Source organism: Tripterygium wilfordii, chromosome 2, assembly GCF_013401445.1.
Source record: "Tripterygium wilfordii isolate XIE 37 chromosome 2, ASM1340144v1, whole genome shotgun sequence".
NCBI lineage: Eukaryota > Viridiplantae > Streptophyta > Magnoliopsida > Celastrales > Celastraceae > Tripterygium > Tripterygium wilfordii.
In genome coordinates this window covers 83449-101790 of record NC_052233.1, presented here as the reverse complement: position 1 = coordinate 101790, position 18342 = coordinate 83449, and the positions used below count along the sequence as shown (strand labels likewise).

General features: G+C 38.2%; 3 protein-coding genes across 6 annotated transcripts; 1 reads left to right on the top strand and 2 right to left on the bottom strand.

The window, feature by feature from the left end:
* Positions 1 to 548: 548 nt before the first annotated feature.
* LOC120015668 lies at positions 549 to 6659 on the bottom strand. The gene is made up of 9 exons (XM_038868195.1): positions 6159 to 6659; positions 5405 to 5450; positions 5238 to 5316; positions 5089 to 5134; positions 4896 to 4994; positions 2760 to 2828; positions 2346 to 2673; positions 2074 to 2231; positions 549 to 1939 (listed from the first exon to the last, which is right to left on the bottom strand). The coding sequence occupies exons 1-9, from the start codon at positions 6600 to 6602 to the stop codon at positions 908 to 910; spliced, it is 2301 nt and encodes a 766-aa protein (XP_038724123.1). The 5' UTR covers positions 6603 to 6659; the 3' UTR covers positions 549 to 907.
* A 4905-nt stretch (positions 6660 to 11564) lies between these two features.
* Positions 11565 to 11819, bottom strand: LOC120005873 (EC protein III-like). The gene has a single exon (XM_038855737.1). The coding sequence runs from the start codon at positions 11817 to 11819 to the stop codon at positions 11565 to 11567; it is 255 nt and encodes an 84-aa protein (XP_038711665.1).
* A 499-nt stretch (positions 11820 to 12318) lies between these two features.
* On the top strand, positions 12319 to 18260 carry LOC119982491 (protein NUCLEOLAR COMPLEX ASSOCIATED 4-like). Of its 4 annotated transcripts, none has more exons than XM_038825919.1 (16): positions 12319 to 12850; positions 12941 to 13033; positions 13118 to 13191; positions 13531 to 13592; positions 13705 to 13747; positions 13960 to 14057; positions 14419 to 14510; positions 14625 to 14714; positions 15015 to 15073; positions 15165 to 15339; positions 15413 to 15466; positions 16223 to 16396; positions 16700 to 16856; positions 17272 to 17329; positions 17405 to 17510; positions 17891 to 18260. In XM_038825919.1, exons 1-16 carry the CDS (start codon positions 12470 to 12472, stop codon positions 18014 to 18016), a joined length of 1842 nt encoding a protein of 613 aa, XP_038681847.1. In that variant the 5' UTR covers positions 12319 to 12469; the 3' UTR covers positions 18017 to 18260. The 4 variants fall into 4 exon arrangements, with proteins under 4 accessions (XP_038681847.1, XP_038681865.1, XP_038681838.1 ...); XM_038825910.1 differs by having other exon boundaries at positions 12320 to 12850; positions 14625 to 14726; XM_038825937.1 differs by lacking the exon at positions 14625 to 14714.
* Positions 18261 to 18342: the final 82 nt, after the last annotated feature.

Sequence of the window (18342 nt, the reverse complement as noted above, 5' to 3'; positions counted from 1 at the left end):
AAATGAAGTTCAGCGACTTAATCAATCTAATCATCAAAGTTCAGAGGCATTTTCAATTCTTCTCTCGACTAAAGGCTTTAGGGGTATAAAAGCAAATTTATTTGACACCCAATGATCAAAGTTTAGGGTCTTTTCAATTCTTCTCCCGATCAAAGGTTTTAAGGGCATAAACGCAAAATTATTTGACAAGTCTGAGTGAGAGATGCAAGACGCCCGACAGATTTGTGTGAAAGTTGGCGACGTGCATGCTTGTTTAAAAAACTGGAACTCGAACAAGGACTTCACAGAGGGACAATGTTAGCCAAATCTCTTTTTCGTGATTCTTTTTGCAATGAAATTTAAATTGAACGTTAAGAATTATTGAAGGGCTATCACATACATGGAAGGACAAACATTGAATAGTCCCTAGTAGTGTAGCCAAATCTCTCCTTTTGCTCAATCCGATGAATGAACCATCACTCAGTACAGTAAAAAAAAAGAATCATATTGAAGCAAGAGCTCTTCTACATCAGTTTGAAATGAAGATTGATTGAGCAAGATCGAAAATGTTTAGAATCAACTTCACATTTGCAGTCCACAAAGTATATTGGCCAATGGGAATTATCCTGTCTGAATCAACATACATCTTGTATGATGTATCTACAATCATATTCTGACTAAATAATGGTCTTACAATGTTACAAATGAAGCCTGTTTTCACATTGGGGACCTAAAAATTAATGATTAATCTGTACAGAAACAACCACCTACTCATTTTACAATACTCAATACAGTTAGGTGTAGCTTGGACTTGCTCTACATCCAAGAATTCCTCTCTTGTTCTTCCAGGGGCAGCATTGTTCCAACCTGACCAATTCTATGGTTAATTTAATTATATGAGAGGGAAATGGAATAACTCCAATTATTCTCATAGCTGCAATGCTAAATCTAGCTGCACTGAATCAAGTTGATTAGAAGAACTAGGGGACCCTGGCGACTGGAAGCCAATATTCAAGTCTGGAGGGACTGAATCTGGCTTCTGCTGTGGTGACAATATTGAGTCGGATTTTTCTTGCGGCTGTGATCCTTGCCTAGATGGCTGTGAAAGAAGCCTTGGTCCAGGGGATGCAGATGCGTGGCCCCCAGAATCAGGCAACAAACTGCTTGGACGTACTGCACTTGAATTTTCAGATAACTTCATCTCCTCCGAGTTTTTAGCGTTTGAAGTTGATGGGCGGGCTAAGTTAGCATTTGCTCTAGACACACTTTCAAGCGTCTGAGACGACTGAAAGTTAAACCCAAGAGGTCTGGTAGCACCACCTATTTTCCTCGTCTGGGATTGGACGTTAAAACCATATGTACCATTGACTCCTTTCATGCCAGGGTGAAGTGGCGGGCTCTGTATTTTCTGAAAGGGAGGTCTTGGACTGATTGCATTCGAGTTTCTGTTCAAAGCATTCAACCCAGTCAGGGAATTCAATCTCTCAAGAACTTCTGCCTTTTCAACACATGAGTCAGACAATCTGTTGGCAGTGGAGAGGGATGGGGAGGTAGTTTGAGGAGGGGGCTTGCTTAAATTGTCGGTCAAAGCCGGAGGAACTGAGGGCTTCTCTGACAAACTCTGTCCGTGAAGTTTCTCGGACAATTGTTCTTTCTCCCCTTTTGGTTCAATGGTGGTAGAACCAATGGTGGTAGAACATATCTCAACAGGATATGAACTTTCAGGGCATTCAGGGCGAAAGAATGGCCCAGATGACGATGACAGACCAGCAGTTGGTGAAGGTTGAACCAAAGGCCTCATTGCAATGTCATTTTCTCCGACCCATCCAGGGCCAAACTTAACTCCCGGCGGCAAAGCCTTTTCTATCTTTTTTGAAGCTATTTTCCATGTGGCAGGTCCGAGATTTGACGCAAAACGAGCAAGGCTCCTTGCATAACCATACTCTGCGCGAAATCCTATCTGAGTCAAATAAAATCCAAGTCAACAAACCAACCAAAGCAAGTGACAGGTACGATAATCAATACCTGACAGATTTGCTAGGACTCGTGAATAGCAGCAAGTACATAAACATCGAACATCAAGAAGATAATTACCGGCATTAGATTTTTCATCTCTATACCGAAAGCATTGTAAACAGATGGATCCTGTCGACTGGCCAAGGGTTGGTATTGCTTGTAGGTGTTCCGCCTGTTCTCATCATGAACAACTTGTTTTTTCCCGTGTTTCATTGAACTGCCCTTAAAGATGAATCCTGTGTAAAATTAAAACCAGTTAAATCCCCCTATTTAAAGCATCTATGTATAACAAAGGATGACAAATAAAATTTGAAAAGCACAGAAGCCAAGCTAAGTCTGTAATGTCAAACCTGAAGTATCATCATTTCTCTCCAACATGCTAAAATTTTTCTGAGAACCATATTGTCCTGATGGGTCTGAAAAGCCAGACTTGTCTGATACAGGAGTGATTTTTCTCATATCACTGGATACTATATTACTTTCTACCCCAGTAGCAAGACTTGCATCTGAAGAAAAGTCCAAACCAACACGCTCCAATGAAGGCCTGCCAAGATGTTTTTTGAAATTCTTGGTTGGTGGTCTACCCCTCCTCACCACCTTGCGTTCAGGTTCATTATCATCACTTTCTTGCCTTAAATTTTCAAAATTCTTCTTGGCAAGCTCTTGTATGGATCGTGCCTGGTGATAAAATCAAAATTGCAGACTATATAGAAAATATGGACTGAAAATACAACAGCATATAAGAAAATGTAAGCTGGCAGCACCTGGCGAAAATAGATGGTATCTGGGGCATTATACTGCATCGCATTCGAACAGATTAAAAAAACATCTTTCTGTAAGGTTAAGAAAGAAATTTAGTTTTCATTAGTCAGAGATGCAAAACTCTAGCAAATCAGACAGCAGCATCAGATGATCATCAGACAAGGGTGTTGGCCAAATCCAAATTACGAGTGTTGAGCCAAACATTTAAGATAATAATAATAATCAATCCAAGCAAAATTTTATTTCCATCAAGAGCACAAGATTCTTTTATAGCAGTAAGGATCATCACAGAAAAATGGAAAGAGACAATCTCTAGTAATCTAGCCCATCCCACCCTTGTCCATAGAAACAATCGTCCAGGGACATCAAACCAGATTGGTTGCATGGCAAAACAGTCAGACTACTACACTTTTGTAACATGAGCTATATCTTCAGTAAGAGCAATAAATGAAGCAAGCACCTGTGGTGACCCACTTGAGTGTAATGAGGTTAATTTAACCCAAGCGTATAATCGAGTATAGCCATACTCATGCTTCTTTTTCTTCTTATACCCTTTCATGTCTTGGTATATCCCAATCACGGTCATGTCTCAGCATGCAAAAAAATGAGCTACAAATGAAGCAAGAACATCATGGGAGCCACAACAATTACACACACATACATTGGATATACCCTCGCATGCAGGGGCATGGAGGGCACACGAGACATGTACTAGACATGCAATTTTACCACTATGGATGTGCCTTAGGTGAAAAATTTTGCACTAATGTACTCAGATCTTCACTACATAAATAAGCTCTCTATAAATCATCTTAACATCATCTGTGGCCATTTACTCAGTTGGATCACTATTGTAGAAGTGGCACCAAATGTTCTCAGGTAGGTGAGCATGATGCAATCAAAATGGCAAATCACATGAATAGTTGGCATAACTATATCTACACAAACTGAATGCAGATGAAGAAGAAAATGAAGCGACTCAGGTACTTCTTTTAACTTAAAGCAACTAAAAGCTGTAGTATCAGCTGCATTGCATTGTTTCCCTAATCAACCGAAATAACCAAGCACAGGCCTGTTCCTCAGCTTCTTACAGTACTCGGGATACAAAAGATTCTCCACATAAAATATATATGGTTTTCAATTTTCACCAAAATGCTGAAAAGAAACTACCAAAAATTTCCTAAGAGGCTCTCTCTTCCCAGTTAAAAACACCAGGCTAAATCTAATGATCATAATCGATGATTACTAAATACTAAATCGATCAACTGCATTCTTAAGCCAGTTTTAGCAGGCATTGCCAAAGAAAGCTTGAATCCCATTCAATCAGGCTGACTTAGTAAAGAGTGGCTACTTGTTCGGCAATGCCTCCTACACCAATTTTAAGGAGACCCCGACTTCAGTTCATGCAACATCCCAGTTACACCAATTTTGAGAAGCTAACTTGCAATGCTAATCTGGAAATTAAGATCTAGACATCTTTTTGAAAAGGAAAAAAAGACAAAAGATAAGCCACTGGAACTTAAGGTTAGAAAAGCTTCCTTCTACAGAGGAATTTGTGCTCATGCCTTATAGCAATGAAAAGAGCCCATAAGTGCTAATTATCACACTCTACTGACAGAAAGCATAAACTTGACAGACTTGAAGCAACTAAAACCCCAGATATTGGATTTCCCTATGTGCTCTTTCCACCAAGTCAGAGCGTTTGATAAACACATAGGTGGTTATAATGGAAACCAAATTACTGGGGTTCCTTGCATCTAAACAACTCAGCATTCAAATGCAAAATTCAGATATCAGGAAACAAAAAGCAAATACCATCTCAATTTCTTTAGCAAGTTCTCATAAAATGTTTATCAATTAGAAAATAAAGAAGCGTACATTTTATGAGACAAAATTAAATGCTAAAAACAGAACCTAAAGAAACTTAAATTCAAAACCATAAAAGCAATCCAAAATGGCAAATCCAATAGCTTGCTCTTGCAATGTTCTTTTTGCATTTTTCATTTCCCTTGTAGTTTGCTATTTGACACTCTTCGGTGGGCTCAATAAAATTTCTTTAGCATTCAAAATAAAAAGTAACACAAATCCAATAGGATGTTAACACTACAAAAGACCTAACCAAAAGGACAGAAATCAACCTCAAACTGTTCTAAGTAGGAATAAACTCCACCAGCGAGTTTCTTTCGCACAGTGCTGAAATCCATAGGGTGTTCAACGACATCAAGGTAATCCGGAAGCTGCAATGAATGATAACATCAACACAAAAGAGGGATACGAAAAAATAATAGAATAAGTTGATGAGGATAATGCATCAACAAGTTCATAACTCACCTCATTGAGGTCAACTGGCTCAGAGAATACACCATAAGTATCCTTCCTGAATCAAATTTATTCAAAATGAAACTACTCTCTTTCAATGGGAAGCAAATCTATAGCAAAAAAAGGGGAGAATTAAGATCACTGCAGCTGAAAAGACATACTTTTGAAGCCTATCGAGGATGAACAGTAATAGCTTTTCATCAGGTAAAGGAGTTGAGAGACCCGAATCCAACCAAGTCCCTAAATAACCAACCCACAATCAACAGTCAAACAAAAAGTTCACAAATTTCCCTCTTTCAGCAGATGGGTGCAGAAGATAGTGACGAACCTGGGTGTTTACTTGCTTGGTTAGTACTAGAAACAGGCTTCTCCGCCTGAAGATCATTAATAAAAATAAAGGAATGACATCAATGGGTTATTAAACTAACAGGTGAAGATTCTTTAATTTCAATAGTGGGTGAGTAACTACAATCAAGCAGCTGTGGAAAAAAAAAAAAAAAAAAACATGGCATTCAAAAGACTGCCAAAAAGGCAAAATACAGTTACTGAAAACCCCGAAAAAGTCTCTGAATAATTACATAAGAAAAGATACTTTTTTCCTTGGATATGACAGTCAAATCATTATTCTTCCAGTTCAAATGTTCAATAAAAGACAGATTAAATCATTAAATACCATTTCTGATTCCAAGTAATTATAAATATTACCTGCAAAAATGAAAAATCAAAGGATTTCTAGAGCGACGCACCGTCCAGATTTCAAATAGATGGATTTCCTAAGAAAAGTACCAAAAGTAGGGGTGGGGGGGAAACTGACCCAGTCAACCACTTTCACTGAAATTCTAGAATTCCCAATTACTGCCTAGGCCCGCAATTCAAGGAATTACTAAATGACCTCAAAAGTTGCCAAATTTGTTGGCGCTATTTTCCTCCATTTTTCAAAGTGAAAACTGAAAACCGTAAAGCCCAAAACCCATGGAAGTAATAATATTGTTTTTTTAACCATTTTTCGAAAATTTGGCTTCTAAGCGAAGCAATGATTTTGTTTGTAGAGCACAAAAATGCCCAATTTGTTGAATATCTACCTTGTCACTCTCGCCGATCCCAGATCCATCCCCAATCGCATTGATTTTTAGCATCTCCTGGTTCGACGCTGCAAGATGATGATTATCGTCCTCGACCTCCAAGTTCAGTTCAGTATCTGAGGCCCCTGAATCACGAGGCGAATTTTGCGATGCAGGCAATTTGAGCACCAGCTTCATCTTCTTCTCCCTCCGCTTCCCACGCAATAATTCATCTTCATTGTCTATATGGTCCCTCTCTGGGGAAACATTCGGATTCCGGCGGGTGGATCGCCGAAGAGAAACGGTAGTGGCAGATTTGTAATTAGAGAAGGAACTATGGGCAGAAGTGTTGCTTCTCTTCTGAAGCTGCTCTTGCTGTTGTTGTTCTTTAACGGCTCGTTTTTGGATGTCCATAAGAGAAGGCCTGCCCTTCTTCTTCATCCTCTTCTCCACTATCTTACCCATCTCTTTTTGGGTCTCTTTCTCTAAAACAAAACAGACAAACAAACAGGGTCTTGTTTTTTGTCTTTCTCATTTTCCTTTTATTTTTATTTTTTTTCTAAAAATCTGTTTTTTCATATATGTTCATTGACTTTGGGAGAGGGAAGCATGCTTGTCACGTGATGAGTAGAGGAACACGTGGAGAAATACGTGGATTTGGGATGATCTTCATTTTTATGCGATGGACAGATGGACCAAATCATTTTGACGAGGACTAGGAGTATTTACACCAAGAGATAATTAAATACACTCTAAAATCCCAAAAAATACTCGTTGTCTGTTTGACAGAGCATTTGTCACAGTGTTTCCGTTAAGTGAAACGCTGTCGATTAATGTTCTTCCAAACAACATAACATGTGTAGCGGATTCGTTGTCATTTGCTAACATCAAATAAGTTCCACATTGAAGCTTATTTGATACCAACACTAAGCATTTTTATTTTTTTCAATTTTTTATTGTGGGTCTCATAGTCATTATTATGTCTTTTAATTTATACATAAATTAATGTGGGCCCCACAGATTTAATAATATATATTTAATACATTTAAATGTAAATTATATATTTTTAGTTAAATTATATATTTTTTTAATAATGTGGGGTCCATGCTCAACTTTTATTAATTATATGTTTTTAGTTAAAATAAAAAAATTATTAAAATTTTATTAATTAATACTTAAATTAATTTTAATAAGAATTATATTTATTAGATTTAATTTAATAAAAAACTAATATTCAATACTTTATTTCAATAATTTTTCCGCTAGCATCAACTTTTACTTCACTAAACATCTCACAGCATATTTCACAGCTTTAAGCTCAGCATTTTTTTCACAGTTTTTCCGCTAGCATTGAAAATCAATTTTTCCGCTCTACCAAACGGAGCCTCAATCTAATAACACCCCAACTAACCCTACCACGTATCATTTCCCTTCATCCCGTCTTTCTCCTTCTTCACTTTACTCTCCATCTCCTTACAAAACCAGGCCCATCACTCTTGTAGAGGACGAAGAGTTCGACGGCGCCAAAACAACGCTTTCTTCTTACACCATGTAAATCGACAAAGTTCTTCGGCCTAGTACCACATGGGCGGCGATGATCTCGCCGGAAGAGGATCTCAAGATTGTACTACTAGTGGCCAGCGATTGCCCTTTGTTACGGTGCCCCTCCACGATGCTCTTGACATGGTTTTGGAGGAAGATATTCGTGTGCCTGACCCTTTGCCTACTTAAGCAGCTTCAATCAAGCTAAACCCTAAAAGTTTCAATCAAGGTAAACCCCTAAAAGCGAAACCCGTTTTATTTTTCATTCTTCGCCATGCTTTCAGAGTTGTTTTTCTTTTCTTGGAGATTGTTCTCACTGATGGAGTGCTGATCAAATTGCAGTAAAAAATCTCCGTGTTGCAGGTTGATGATGAATACCCGCCACACGGGATGGGGGCCCACGTCTAGTATTACAAGTTTGGGTCTAACTCTCTATTGAAAACCCAGGTTGACAATAGAAGGTTTGTCCTCCCTTATAAACTAGACTCAAAATCCATCATCTTCCGATGTGGGATTCTCATCAATCCTAGACTCCAAATCCATCACCTTCCGATGTGGGATTCTCATCAATCCTTCCCCCTTGGGAGCATGCACGTCCTCGTGCATGGCCTTGGCTGTACCATTTCGGCATACGACTCACTTACCGCCCCAAGCCTTGCGAGCCAGGGTCACATAACCTTGTCAGGTCCAGTGGATCTAGGGATTTCCCAGTTACTTTTAACGACCTTTTTCTTTCTCTGTTTTTTTAACGGCCTTTTTCTCTTTTCCAATCCGCCCACAATGGACACGGCCCACTGTCTGCTAACCCAACTCCACAAAAGAATGGGCTCTGGGGCAGGCCCGCCTACGATAGTGCCAGCCCATGGGCCTGCACGGAGGTGCGTGCGCTCTTAATAAAAGCACCAATGATGAATACCCGCCACACGGGATGGGGACCCAAGTCTAGCATTACAAGTTTGAACCTAACTCTCTATTGAAAACTCAGGTTGACAATGGAAAGTTTGTCCTCCCTTATAAACTAGACTCCAAATCCACCATCTTTTGATGTGGGATTCTCATCAGTTGATCCCGATGAACCCTGTGATAACTGAATCAAGAGCTGGTAATGTGCTTGTACATATGGTTTTAGAGTCTAATAATGGTTTTACAGTCTAATACATTAGCTGAGTTTAATTTATGGTATTTACGGTTGTTGGCATCCAACTTTTGGGCTCTTTGCCCTAACAAATTGGTGTCAGTTAGGTTGAAACAGTATAACTTTATATGTTGGTCAAATGCAACCAGGCATTGGTTATTCGGCTGGATTGTCCTTCATAAGGATGTATTGAGTTAAGTTTGTGCTTTTGAGGTATTTGACATGGTATTTGAGAACTTGCTGATTTTAAGTCCTGAGTTAACTCAACAATAACGAATTAAAGTAAAATATTCTACTTTTTTCCTCCATATTAGTATATTCATGACCCTGTTTATTCCTCAAGATTATATATATATATATATGTTCATGGTTTCTATTTGATTTCATGCATTGCAAATCTATGCTCCGTTTTCTAAGATTTTTCTGTTTTGGTTATACCGTTCATCGTGGGGTGCAGACAGTAAAATTTGAAAAAAACTGAAATTGGGGTGTACTCAGAAATGTTATGTTTTAAGATGTGGTTTATTTAGAATGGGGTGACCTTAATTAAGTATGGGGTGCAAATAATTCTCATCAATCATTTTTAACATGAGTGCAGGCAACCACAAGCTGTCAAAACTACAGGATTATCAAATGAAATTCTCCTATTATATTCTTCAAACAGATATAATAAACATATATATAATAAAAACATATATGATAACAACATGTCGAAACTTATAACATATCATCGAAACATATAATATATCAACAAATTCTACGGACAGCGTAGATTACTATCGTCGAACCTCCGATCAAGGCTGCCGATCCACCAAAGAGAAACGTCAAAGCACCACGACCAACCCCCACCCATTATTCGTCCCTGTCAACTATTGGTTCCACTAGAATTTGACATTGAATATGCGATAAACCATGAAAAAAACAGCTAGATTTGACCTCCTAAGGCGCCGCCGCAAAGCAATCATTGGTTCCACTAGAATTTGACATTGAATCTGTAGTAAACCGTGAAAAAAAAATAGCTGGATTTGACCGCCTAAGGCGTCGCCGCTGCCGCAAAACAACTACCACGAGAGTGTTCCCCATACTTAGGTACACTCTCCCCACCCATTAGCTGACCGAAATAACACTGGAGGAGAGAGGAGAGATTCGATTTGGGTAAGTTGAAAGTATATGAGTGACACACTGCTGAGATTATTTTAAACTTTATGAACCTTATAAAATTTTTAATTGAGAAAAGTATCTCTAATTTTTCTATTTTTATCATTTGCCTCGGCAAAAAAAATGATGTTCGTAAATGTAGTTCTACTTCAGGGACGTTATGGTACCCGGGAGCACTTCTGCTTTGCTTGTGGAATCCGTGGAGAGGTTTGCTTTTACGAGAGGCACTTGGATAAGGATTTGTGGGGAAAAAAAAAAAACAAACCGATGAAGTATTAGATGGAGAAGACAAAAGCAAGTGCAGTTTTGACTTGTTACTACTACTATATTGAGAGTTGTGCAGTGGCGAAGCCACAGTATGGTATGGTGAGGAGTCAGCTGACCCCCTCAAAAAATATTGTACCTTGATTATATAATAATTTAAGTAAACGATCCCCTTGAATTTTTAATTTAGACCCTTTTGTTGTAAAAAATTTTCAATTTTCCCCAAAAAAATTTCCCCGGAAAATTTTACTTACTATATTTTTATAAATTTTTTATTTTTAGTGTTATTTTTTATACTTTCGAATGTATAATTAATAGATAACCCCAAAACAAAATTTAGGGAAAATTTCCGGGGACGCTACCCCACTTAAATTTACCTACCATGACATAAAATCCTACATCCGTCATTACAACCCCTCTCATATTAAGTCCTGACTTCACCCCTAGGACTTGACATCGGGCCGGATTGGCCCGACTTTTCAGACTCAAGCCGGACCCAAACCCAGTATTGATTATCAGACTTCGGATCGGACTCGGGCCTGATTAGGAAAATGATGCCCAAGCCCAGGTCCATAAAACTCGGGCCCGGGCGTTAAATATTCTTTATATTTTCTTGGTTGTTTTAAATATATGTATTTTTTTTAATATTTTCTTTTGTTTTAAATATAGTGTTAATACGGCAGAACATATACACACATAACATATATATATATACACATATATAGACATATATATATATATAACATTTATCGGATCTCGGGCTTGGACCAGGCCAAAATTGACCCAAAGTGTCAGGTTTCGGACCGAACTCAACCCCATAAATGGAGCCCAAGCCCCCCTAAGACATCGAACCGAACTGCCAGACCCGATAAGATTCTGGGATGGACTGGTGCCAGGCCTAGGCCCTGGGACGGACTGGTGCTAGGCCTAAGCCCGTTCGGGTCAAATGGCGACCCCTATTCGCCCCTGATTTGTGCATAGCGTGCTATGTCCATCTAAGGTGAATAATCAGTCTTGTGAAACTGAGCATGACGATGGCACTTATCAGAGACCAAATTGGTGTATTTTCTTTTTTTTTAAAAACAATAATTCAGTAGAGTATGTTCAATGTACGTAAAAATAAATATTTTTGAGGAAGAGCTTAAAGCATGAAGCTATAGCAGGGATGAAGAAGGTGAACGCACTGAACGGTAATTAATTGGCAGTTTCATCCAACCATCTTTTTATTTAGGTATAATTTACATTATCAACGCATACTTACTCTTATACATTGCATACATATTACGTAAATACAAGAGCATAAAGGAAGGTACGTAGGTATTAATATTTCAAGAGGCACAGGCGTCACAACTGCAACCTTGGCCGCACCTGCAGACGGCCTTTCCAGTCCCACTGAGTTCAACGTTCCTTCCACAAGTACATGGGTTGCACCCGCAGTGCTCCCCACACGAGCATTTCCTGTGCTCCTCTCCTGTCAGGGTCGACTCACTCGACCTGCACCCGCAACCCAAACCGCCGGGGCACGGCGTTGGGCACCCACACCTGTCGTTGCATACTGGCGAACCTCCACTCGCATCCGCCATTTTTTCTAAAATTAATAGTGAATACTAGTCAGGGAGTGCTCGGACTCACCCCTTAAATAACATTTCTCTCAGCCTCTGTTGAACAACATGTGTCCTACAAGAATGTACACATGGCATCCTTCCTTGCTCTGTCACTGCACCTGGCACTTCATATTCTGTCCGAGGTTAACACATGGCAAATCAATTACGTGGCATGTATCCCTCATGACAAACAGGATTTCCAATTTTGCCTTCTCCCAAATTAAACCAGTACCCATGCATACTTTATATAATAACTAGATATTACACAAATGGAGAAAAATAACTATGTTATATATATATATATTAATTCATTAACATGTGAAAAAAAAAACCATGAATGTAAAATTTACCTTGCTCATCCATGCCAAAAAAAAAAAAAAAAAAACAACAAAAACAAACACCCATGTTCATCCCAAATATCCATACTATTATATAATTAAACCTATAAAGTATAAACGAATATGGATCCGAAACCGTGCGTAAGAAAGCTCGTATCCATGACGAGAACATGGAATCTCTGAGAACCAAACAATCCCAAAAGAACTCCAAAAATAAAACCTACTCTCCGCCACCGTCCCTCTCCTTCCTTTTCCCTCCAAACCTCCCTGGCAACACCAATATCCAAATCAATGGCGGCGGCGTCGTCGCCGATATTCTCGAAGAAGCAAAAGAGGAAGAGAAGCAAAGACACCCTCTTTGACCTCCAAACCCTAGGCCATCAGCTCCTCTCCTCACGTGCCCACATCAATAACCTTCCTCTCCTCCTCACCTTTATTTCCCCAACCTCCCCTCCTGCTCACGTGCTCGAGTCTCTGCTTTCTCTTCAGTCTTTCTTCACTCCTCTGCTACCGGAGCTCCCTGCTGCATCGTCCGTCAAGATCCTCTTGAAAACTCCACAGTCGGAGGACCCCGAGTTAATCTACAGGACGTGGCTCCGGTCCAAGTTTGATGAATTTATGAGGCTGTTGATCGAAGTCGCTGTCTCTGAGGAAGCTGAAGACGCTTTGAAAGTTGGCTTTTTTGTCGATTATTTTTCGATTCTGCGCAAGTTTAAAATTTCGAGCTACTCAAGGTTTTTCTTTTCTTTTATTTGAGTTCAGGAGGTCGTGTTTGATACCATAATGGAGTTCGTGAAGCTGGGAAGCGGAGGAAGGTTCAATTCCTCAATATATCACAGGATGGTTCATAGTATTGTGAGTTTTATTAGATTGTTTGATAGTTTGAACAATGTCTAGAACCACTTGTGCATAGCCCTTGTTGTTTTTTTTTTTTTTCAGGTTCATTCTTCCGCACCTGTTGAGTATATTACTGACTTGCTTGCATCAAAGTATTTCAAGTATATTGATATCCGGTACGATTTACTTTTGCATATTGCCATTCTTTTCCAGTAAATCTTTGGCCAGAGCTTTTCTTCTTTATCAACCGGATACATTTGCTCTTCTTTTACCAAATGCTGTCTATGTAGTTACATAACACTGGTTCATCATGATATGGGTAATTTCAAGTTCAGTTTTTGGTGAAAGTTTACTGGTGTTTATTTTGAGTGGAGTAAGAATCATTTTGCTTCTGGATTCCCTATACAATTCTGTTCTCTCTCAGTCAGACAAAATATTATCCCCTTTTTCTAGTCAATGAGGCCGACATTATGCAAAGGTGAAATTAATTTAATTGGAATTTCTTCTTGCTGCAGTTATTTTTCCTACATCTTCCTGGAAAAAATTGCAAAAAATTTGGAGGCAAAAGAGATCTCTGGTACCTACTTTTGCATATTGGATCTTCTTATTTATTTTATTTGACGTGTTTCTTTCCTTTTTTTAATTCTATTGGTTTATTTGTTTTGTTGCCTCCTTGTTAAACGGCAAAGCCATCAGTTCAGATGTTGATGCTGGGCGTCATTCAAGAGAAAGGTTAGTGTATTGATCAGTCGCCCTCCTCTCTTTGATTTCTCTCAGCGTGCTTGATCCTAGTAGATGTGTGATAGGTGAGTCTTGTGATATATCAGTCCCAATTCTTGTGTTAGATGACATTCTAGAATAGACGGAAAATTTTCTTCTCGTTGTGAACTATTCTGATTTTGCTAAAAGTACAATTTCTAAAATTATGAGTTGGTTTCTTGCAGGGTTGAGCTTTTCATTCACAAGATGCATTACATAATATCACACATTGCCCCTATAGGAGTCGATGAAAAGACTAGCCTCGAGATGTGGAGTGAATCAGGTGATTGCTTTCTTTTTCCAATCTGGAAGCTGAAGTTTACACCTGTTCTGGTGGCATGTAGTTGTGATCTACCGATCTCTTGGTGTTTTGGTCCTTGATGAAAATGCATTGTTTTGGTTTTGGCTTATTGCCTAACTTGTTGTTCCTTCCACTTTATACCTGTATTCAAGATGGAATGTACTTCATGCTTCTTTTCCTGAATTTTATCTACTCTACCTGTATTGAAGATGGAAAATAGTTTTTCTTTTCCTGATTTTTTTGTATGCTGTCGCACTGCAAGGACCAAGGTCCATTTGATAAGATTGAACATATAGCAGTCTACATTTCTGATAAATTTTCTTCTTTCTGCATCTTTGACTAGAGCTTTCATCTAAACAAGTTGCACCTAAAGAGCTTTCTGAGCCCTCAAAAACAGAAGATAAGCAGCTCAAGTCTGAGAAATGTAACAGTAATGTAAGTTGTCAGACATTTTGAAGAATTTTCCTTTTTAGAATTCTATTTTTGTCTTGTTCTCAAATGTCGATTTATCTTTCTTCTTCCCTTCCCACCCTTCTATAACCCATTCAGGAATTGTCAGCAGCTACCATTGCCAAGAAGATGAAATTAAAATTTACCAAAGCATGGCTCGCATTCCTTAGGTTGCCGCTTCCAGTTAATGTATACAAGGAGGTAATCTCATACCTACACTGCTTTGCTCGTGTCTAAATGTTGTTTGATCATGCCCTTTGGTCTTTGCATGCACAGTAAACCATGAACTGTGCTTCTATTATGATAATTGGTAATCCATTATCAAAAGGAAGGGGGTTTTGATTTATAATTTGCAACTATTCTCTGAGCCTTTATTCTTCGATATTGTGAAGAGTTTAAATGCCTTCCTGTCTTTACGTATTCTCTTTGTTCACATACCATACATGCTGGAATGCATCTTTATTGACCTGTCATTCTTGTGATGCTTAGGTTCTTGCTACTCTCCATCAAGCAGTGATTCCTTATCTCTCTAATCCTGTCATGTTAAGGTGAACTTAAATTTTGCGATTTGTGACATGATTTTTTGTTTTAAGAATTTTGTCTCATTCTGGAGCTCTTTTACTGTTTCACATTGTGCAGTGACTTCTTAACAAGATCATACGACATTGACGGTGTTGTTAGTGTTATGGCTCTTAGCAGCCTTTTCATCCTCATAACTCAGCATGGTTTAGAATACCCAAACTTCTATGAAAAACTTTATGCACTGCTAGTACCTCCTATCTTTATGGCAAAGCATAGGGCAAAATTTTTCCAGGTAATGTGAAGTACTTTGAGTTCAAGACTTTCTGTCAAGTGAACTTGAAATAATACATTTATGTTTTGTTCAGATTTTCATATCCAATCTGAAATTGAAATCAGTATCTGCGATACAAACTCGAAATGTATGCGGCCTTTGGAATACTACTGTTTCTTGATATCATTCAGTATTCCTTTTGAGGGTGGTGACTGGTGAGATGACCATCCACCTGTTCTAACATAGTGAGCATTGTTATATATTACCAAACTAAAGTAAGCTGTGAGGAGAATTATCACACACTTTAGAAATACACATCATTGAACTGCAATTTTAAATGAAATGGAATACATGGCTGAACACTACTTTTAATTTTTGGCGTTGCAGTAATCGCATATCTTCCTTTTAAATAAAAAAGTGATTATTTTGATAACGAAAGAGAATGGAATCAGCATAGAAATTAATGGTTTCCTCGAAGCATAATTAATATTTTATCCTTTACATTTTAGTTTATCTTTTTTATTTTTCCAAATGATATTCAAATCTGAGGTAGATTGCAGAGACGGTTTAAGGGCTTTAGAGTTGTTTAATATTGATATGCATATCCAATTCACTGAATGTGATGTATATTTATGAACAGAAATAACACATCAATGTAATTCGTCAAAGTTTTGACTCGATGTTGCCTTTGGTTCCTGATGTAATTATCAAGTAATGTGCACCCAGTTACAGACACATCAACACCAGGACTTTTCTTTTGAAAAAAAAAGGAAACACAAGGACTTTTAAACTATCATTAACCCAAAAGAGTATAAGAATTGAAGATGGAAGAAGCCATCTGGTACTTATTTGTCTTTTTCTGCTCCTGGCTATTTTCTGAAAATGTAGCCTTTGTTTGCTGCAGCTTCTCGATTCTTGCCTGAAGTCACCACTTCTTCCGGCATATTTGGCAGCAGCTTTTGCAAAGAAATTAAGTCGACTGGCACTCACAATCCCTCCTTCAGGATCATTGGTTATCACTGCTCTGATTCACAACCTTTTACGGAGACATCCTTCAATTAATTGTTTGGTCCACCAGGTATCAGTCCAATACTCCAATCTTATTATTTGTTGATATTTTTTCCAGTCAAATTATCAATTTATTTTAAAAAAAATTGTGGCGAATGTGGGTTTTCATGAGATAGAATGATCCTATGTCTCAGGGAAATTTCTATAGATGAAAATTGGACTATTGGAGGCTTATGTAATTTGTAATCTCATCATTTATTTAGCCAATATGTTTACGGTTTTGCTGACAACATGAGGATATGCGATTAAGCTGACTCAGTGATGGGCAAATTGAAACAATGTCTAGGAAATTAAGTTTGTGATATAATTGCAGGAATATGGCAGTGAAAGCACATCAGATGATGGAAAATCAGAGAAGAGTGTCAGTAGTGCAGATGACCCTGGAACTGGCACATGTACATCCAGCCGCAAGCATGGTGTTGATCATTTCAACAATGAGGAAAGTAATCCTATGAAGTGTCGTGCCGTGAGTAAGTCTCCTAAAGTCCATGGCATATGTTATTGCATAATTTGCATTTCACACGACTGGTGTAAAGTTGGCCGTTAGTAACTGTCCTCAAATAGTTGCTATGTGGCTTTATTGGTTTATGTATCTGTCACTAGTATAATTATGTGCTGGCCTGTTGTGAATTGACTTCTGTAAAATGATATACATAAATGATAAATCTCATCAAACTTAGATGGCTACCATGTCTTAATGTCCTCATTGATAATTTCGAAGTGCATGGTTGGTCCCTATTAGTTATCTTTCTATATTCTTCGTTATCACATGCCAAACACTTTTTTTTTTTTTTTTAAATTTTTTTTATATATATGCACACCCAAATAATGAAATCGTGTTCTGTGGTTCAAAAAGTATGGACATTAACAGCAGTCTTCGAACAGGAAGTTCACTCTGGGAAATTGACACACTCCGTCATCACTACTGCCCACCGGTTTCCAGGTATGTTCTTAATGCCTGATTCATGAAAAGCCTTAGGCATTTGTTCTCAAATGTTACAAGTTTTGGTCCTTGTAGGTTTGTTTTGTCACTTGAGGAGGATCTTACGGTTAGAGCCAAAACCACCGAAATCAATATTAAAGACTTTTGTTCTGGTTCATATGCAACAATATTTGGAGAGGAGGTAATTTCATCTTTCCTTTGCCATTTTGCTGAGAGTTGGGCAGTGCTGTTGTTAACCTATTGAATATAACTTCCAAAAGTTTCTTACCGCTTTTAATGATGCTATCAGTTTCAAGTTGTCCTAGTCCAATTAGGCTTTGTTGCCTATATGAATTGTTTGACAACCAATGCTGGGAATGCTAAAACATATGATAAATGGATTATTTTGTGTTTGTATGGGGCTGTCTTCTGGGATAAGTCGTGGCTTCTAATTTGAAATTAAACGCAACTTGAGTTAGGCGAATTATTCTCTTATCTCTTAATTTTGCCATTAATGGAGTGTGTCAGAGCATTGATTACCTATAAACTCTTATGCGAAACCTTGTTCACTTCTAATTGCAGATTAGACGAAGGGTAAAGCAGGTTCCATTGGCATTCTATAAAGCAACTCCCGCATCTCTGTTTTCAGAGTCTGATTTTCCTGGTTGGAGATTCAAATTGGAGGAAAGCAAGGATTGTGATACTTAACTGCCGAAAAGATCAACTTTCCTGAGGAAACCGTTCACACTTCTTCGAAATGGTGACGAGTGGATTGCTCATGATTTGTATTGGAGATGGTGGTGGTTAATGAAACAAATTTTGACAATGTCAATTTTTTAGGCTAAGTTTTTTGTAACTCGAGTAATCAACACATGAAGATCTGAGCCATCTGTCTCAAAGTGTTGGTTTCTTTGTACTCTGAATCTGGAGGATGTAATTGGTGTCTTTCTCTTATTAGTTATCATATTCCTACTTTCCAGACGAATCATATGATTCTATACATAAGTTGTTTATCAAGAATACAAAAGAAAACT

Coding starts and splice junctions, on each gene's coding strand:
- LOC120005873 (XM_038855737.1), bottom strand. CDS start 11,819: ATGGCGGATGCGAGTGGAGGTTCGCCAGTATGCAACGACAGGTGTGGG.
- LOC119982491 (XM_038825910.1), top strand. CDS start 12,470: ATGGCGGCGGCGTCGTCGCCGATATTCTCGAAGAAGCAAAAGAGGAAG. Junction 16,397..16,699: donor TTAATTGTTTGGTCCACCAG/GTATCAGTCCAA, acceptor ATATAATTGCAG/GAATATGGCAGTGAAAGCAC. Junction 17,511..17,890: donor CAACAATATTTGGAGAGGAG/GTAATTTCATCT, acceptor TTCTAATTGCAG/ATTAGACGAAGGGTAAAGCA.
- LOC120015668 (XM_038868195.1), bottom strand. CDS start 6,602: ATGGGTAAGATAGTGGAGAAGAGGATGAAGAAGAAGGGCAGGCCTTCT. Junction 5,135..5,237: donor ATCCTCGATAGGCTTCAAAA/GTATGTCTTTTC, acceptor AATTTGATTCAG/GAAGGATACTTATGGTGTAT. Junction 2,674..2,759: donor ATACCATCTATTTTCGCCAG/GTGCTGCCAGCT, acceptor TTTTATCACCAG/GCACGATCCATACAAGAGCT.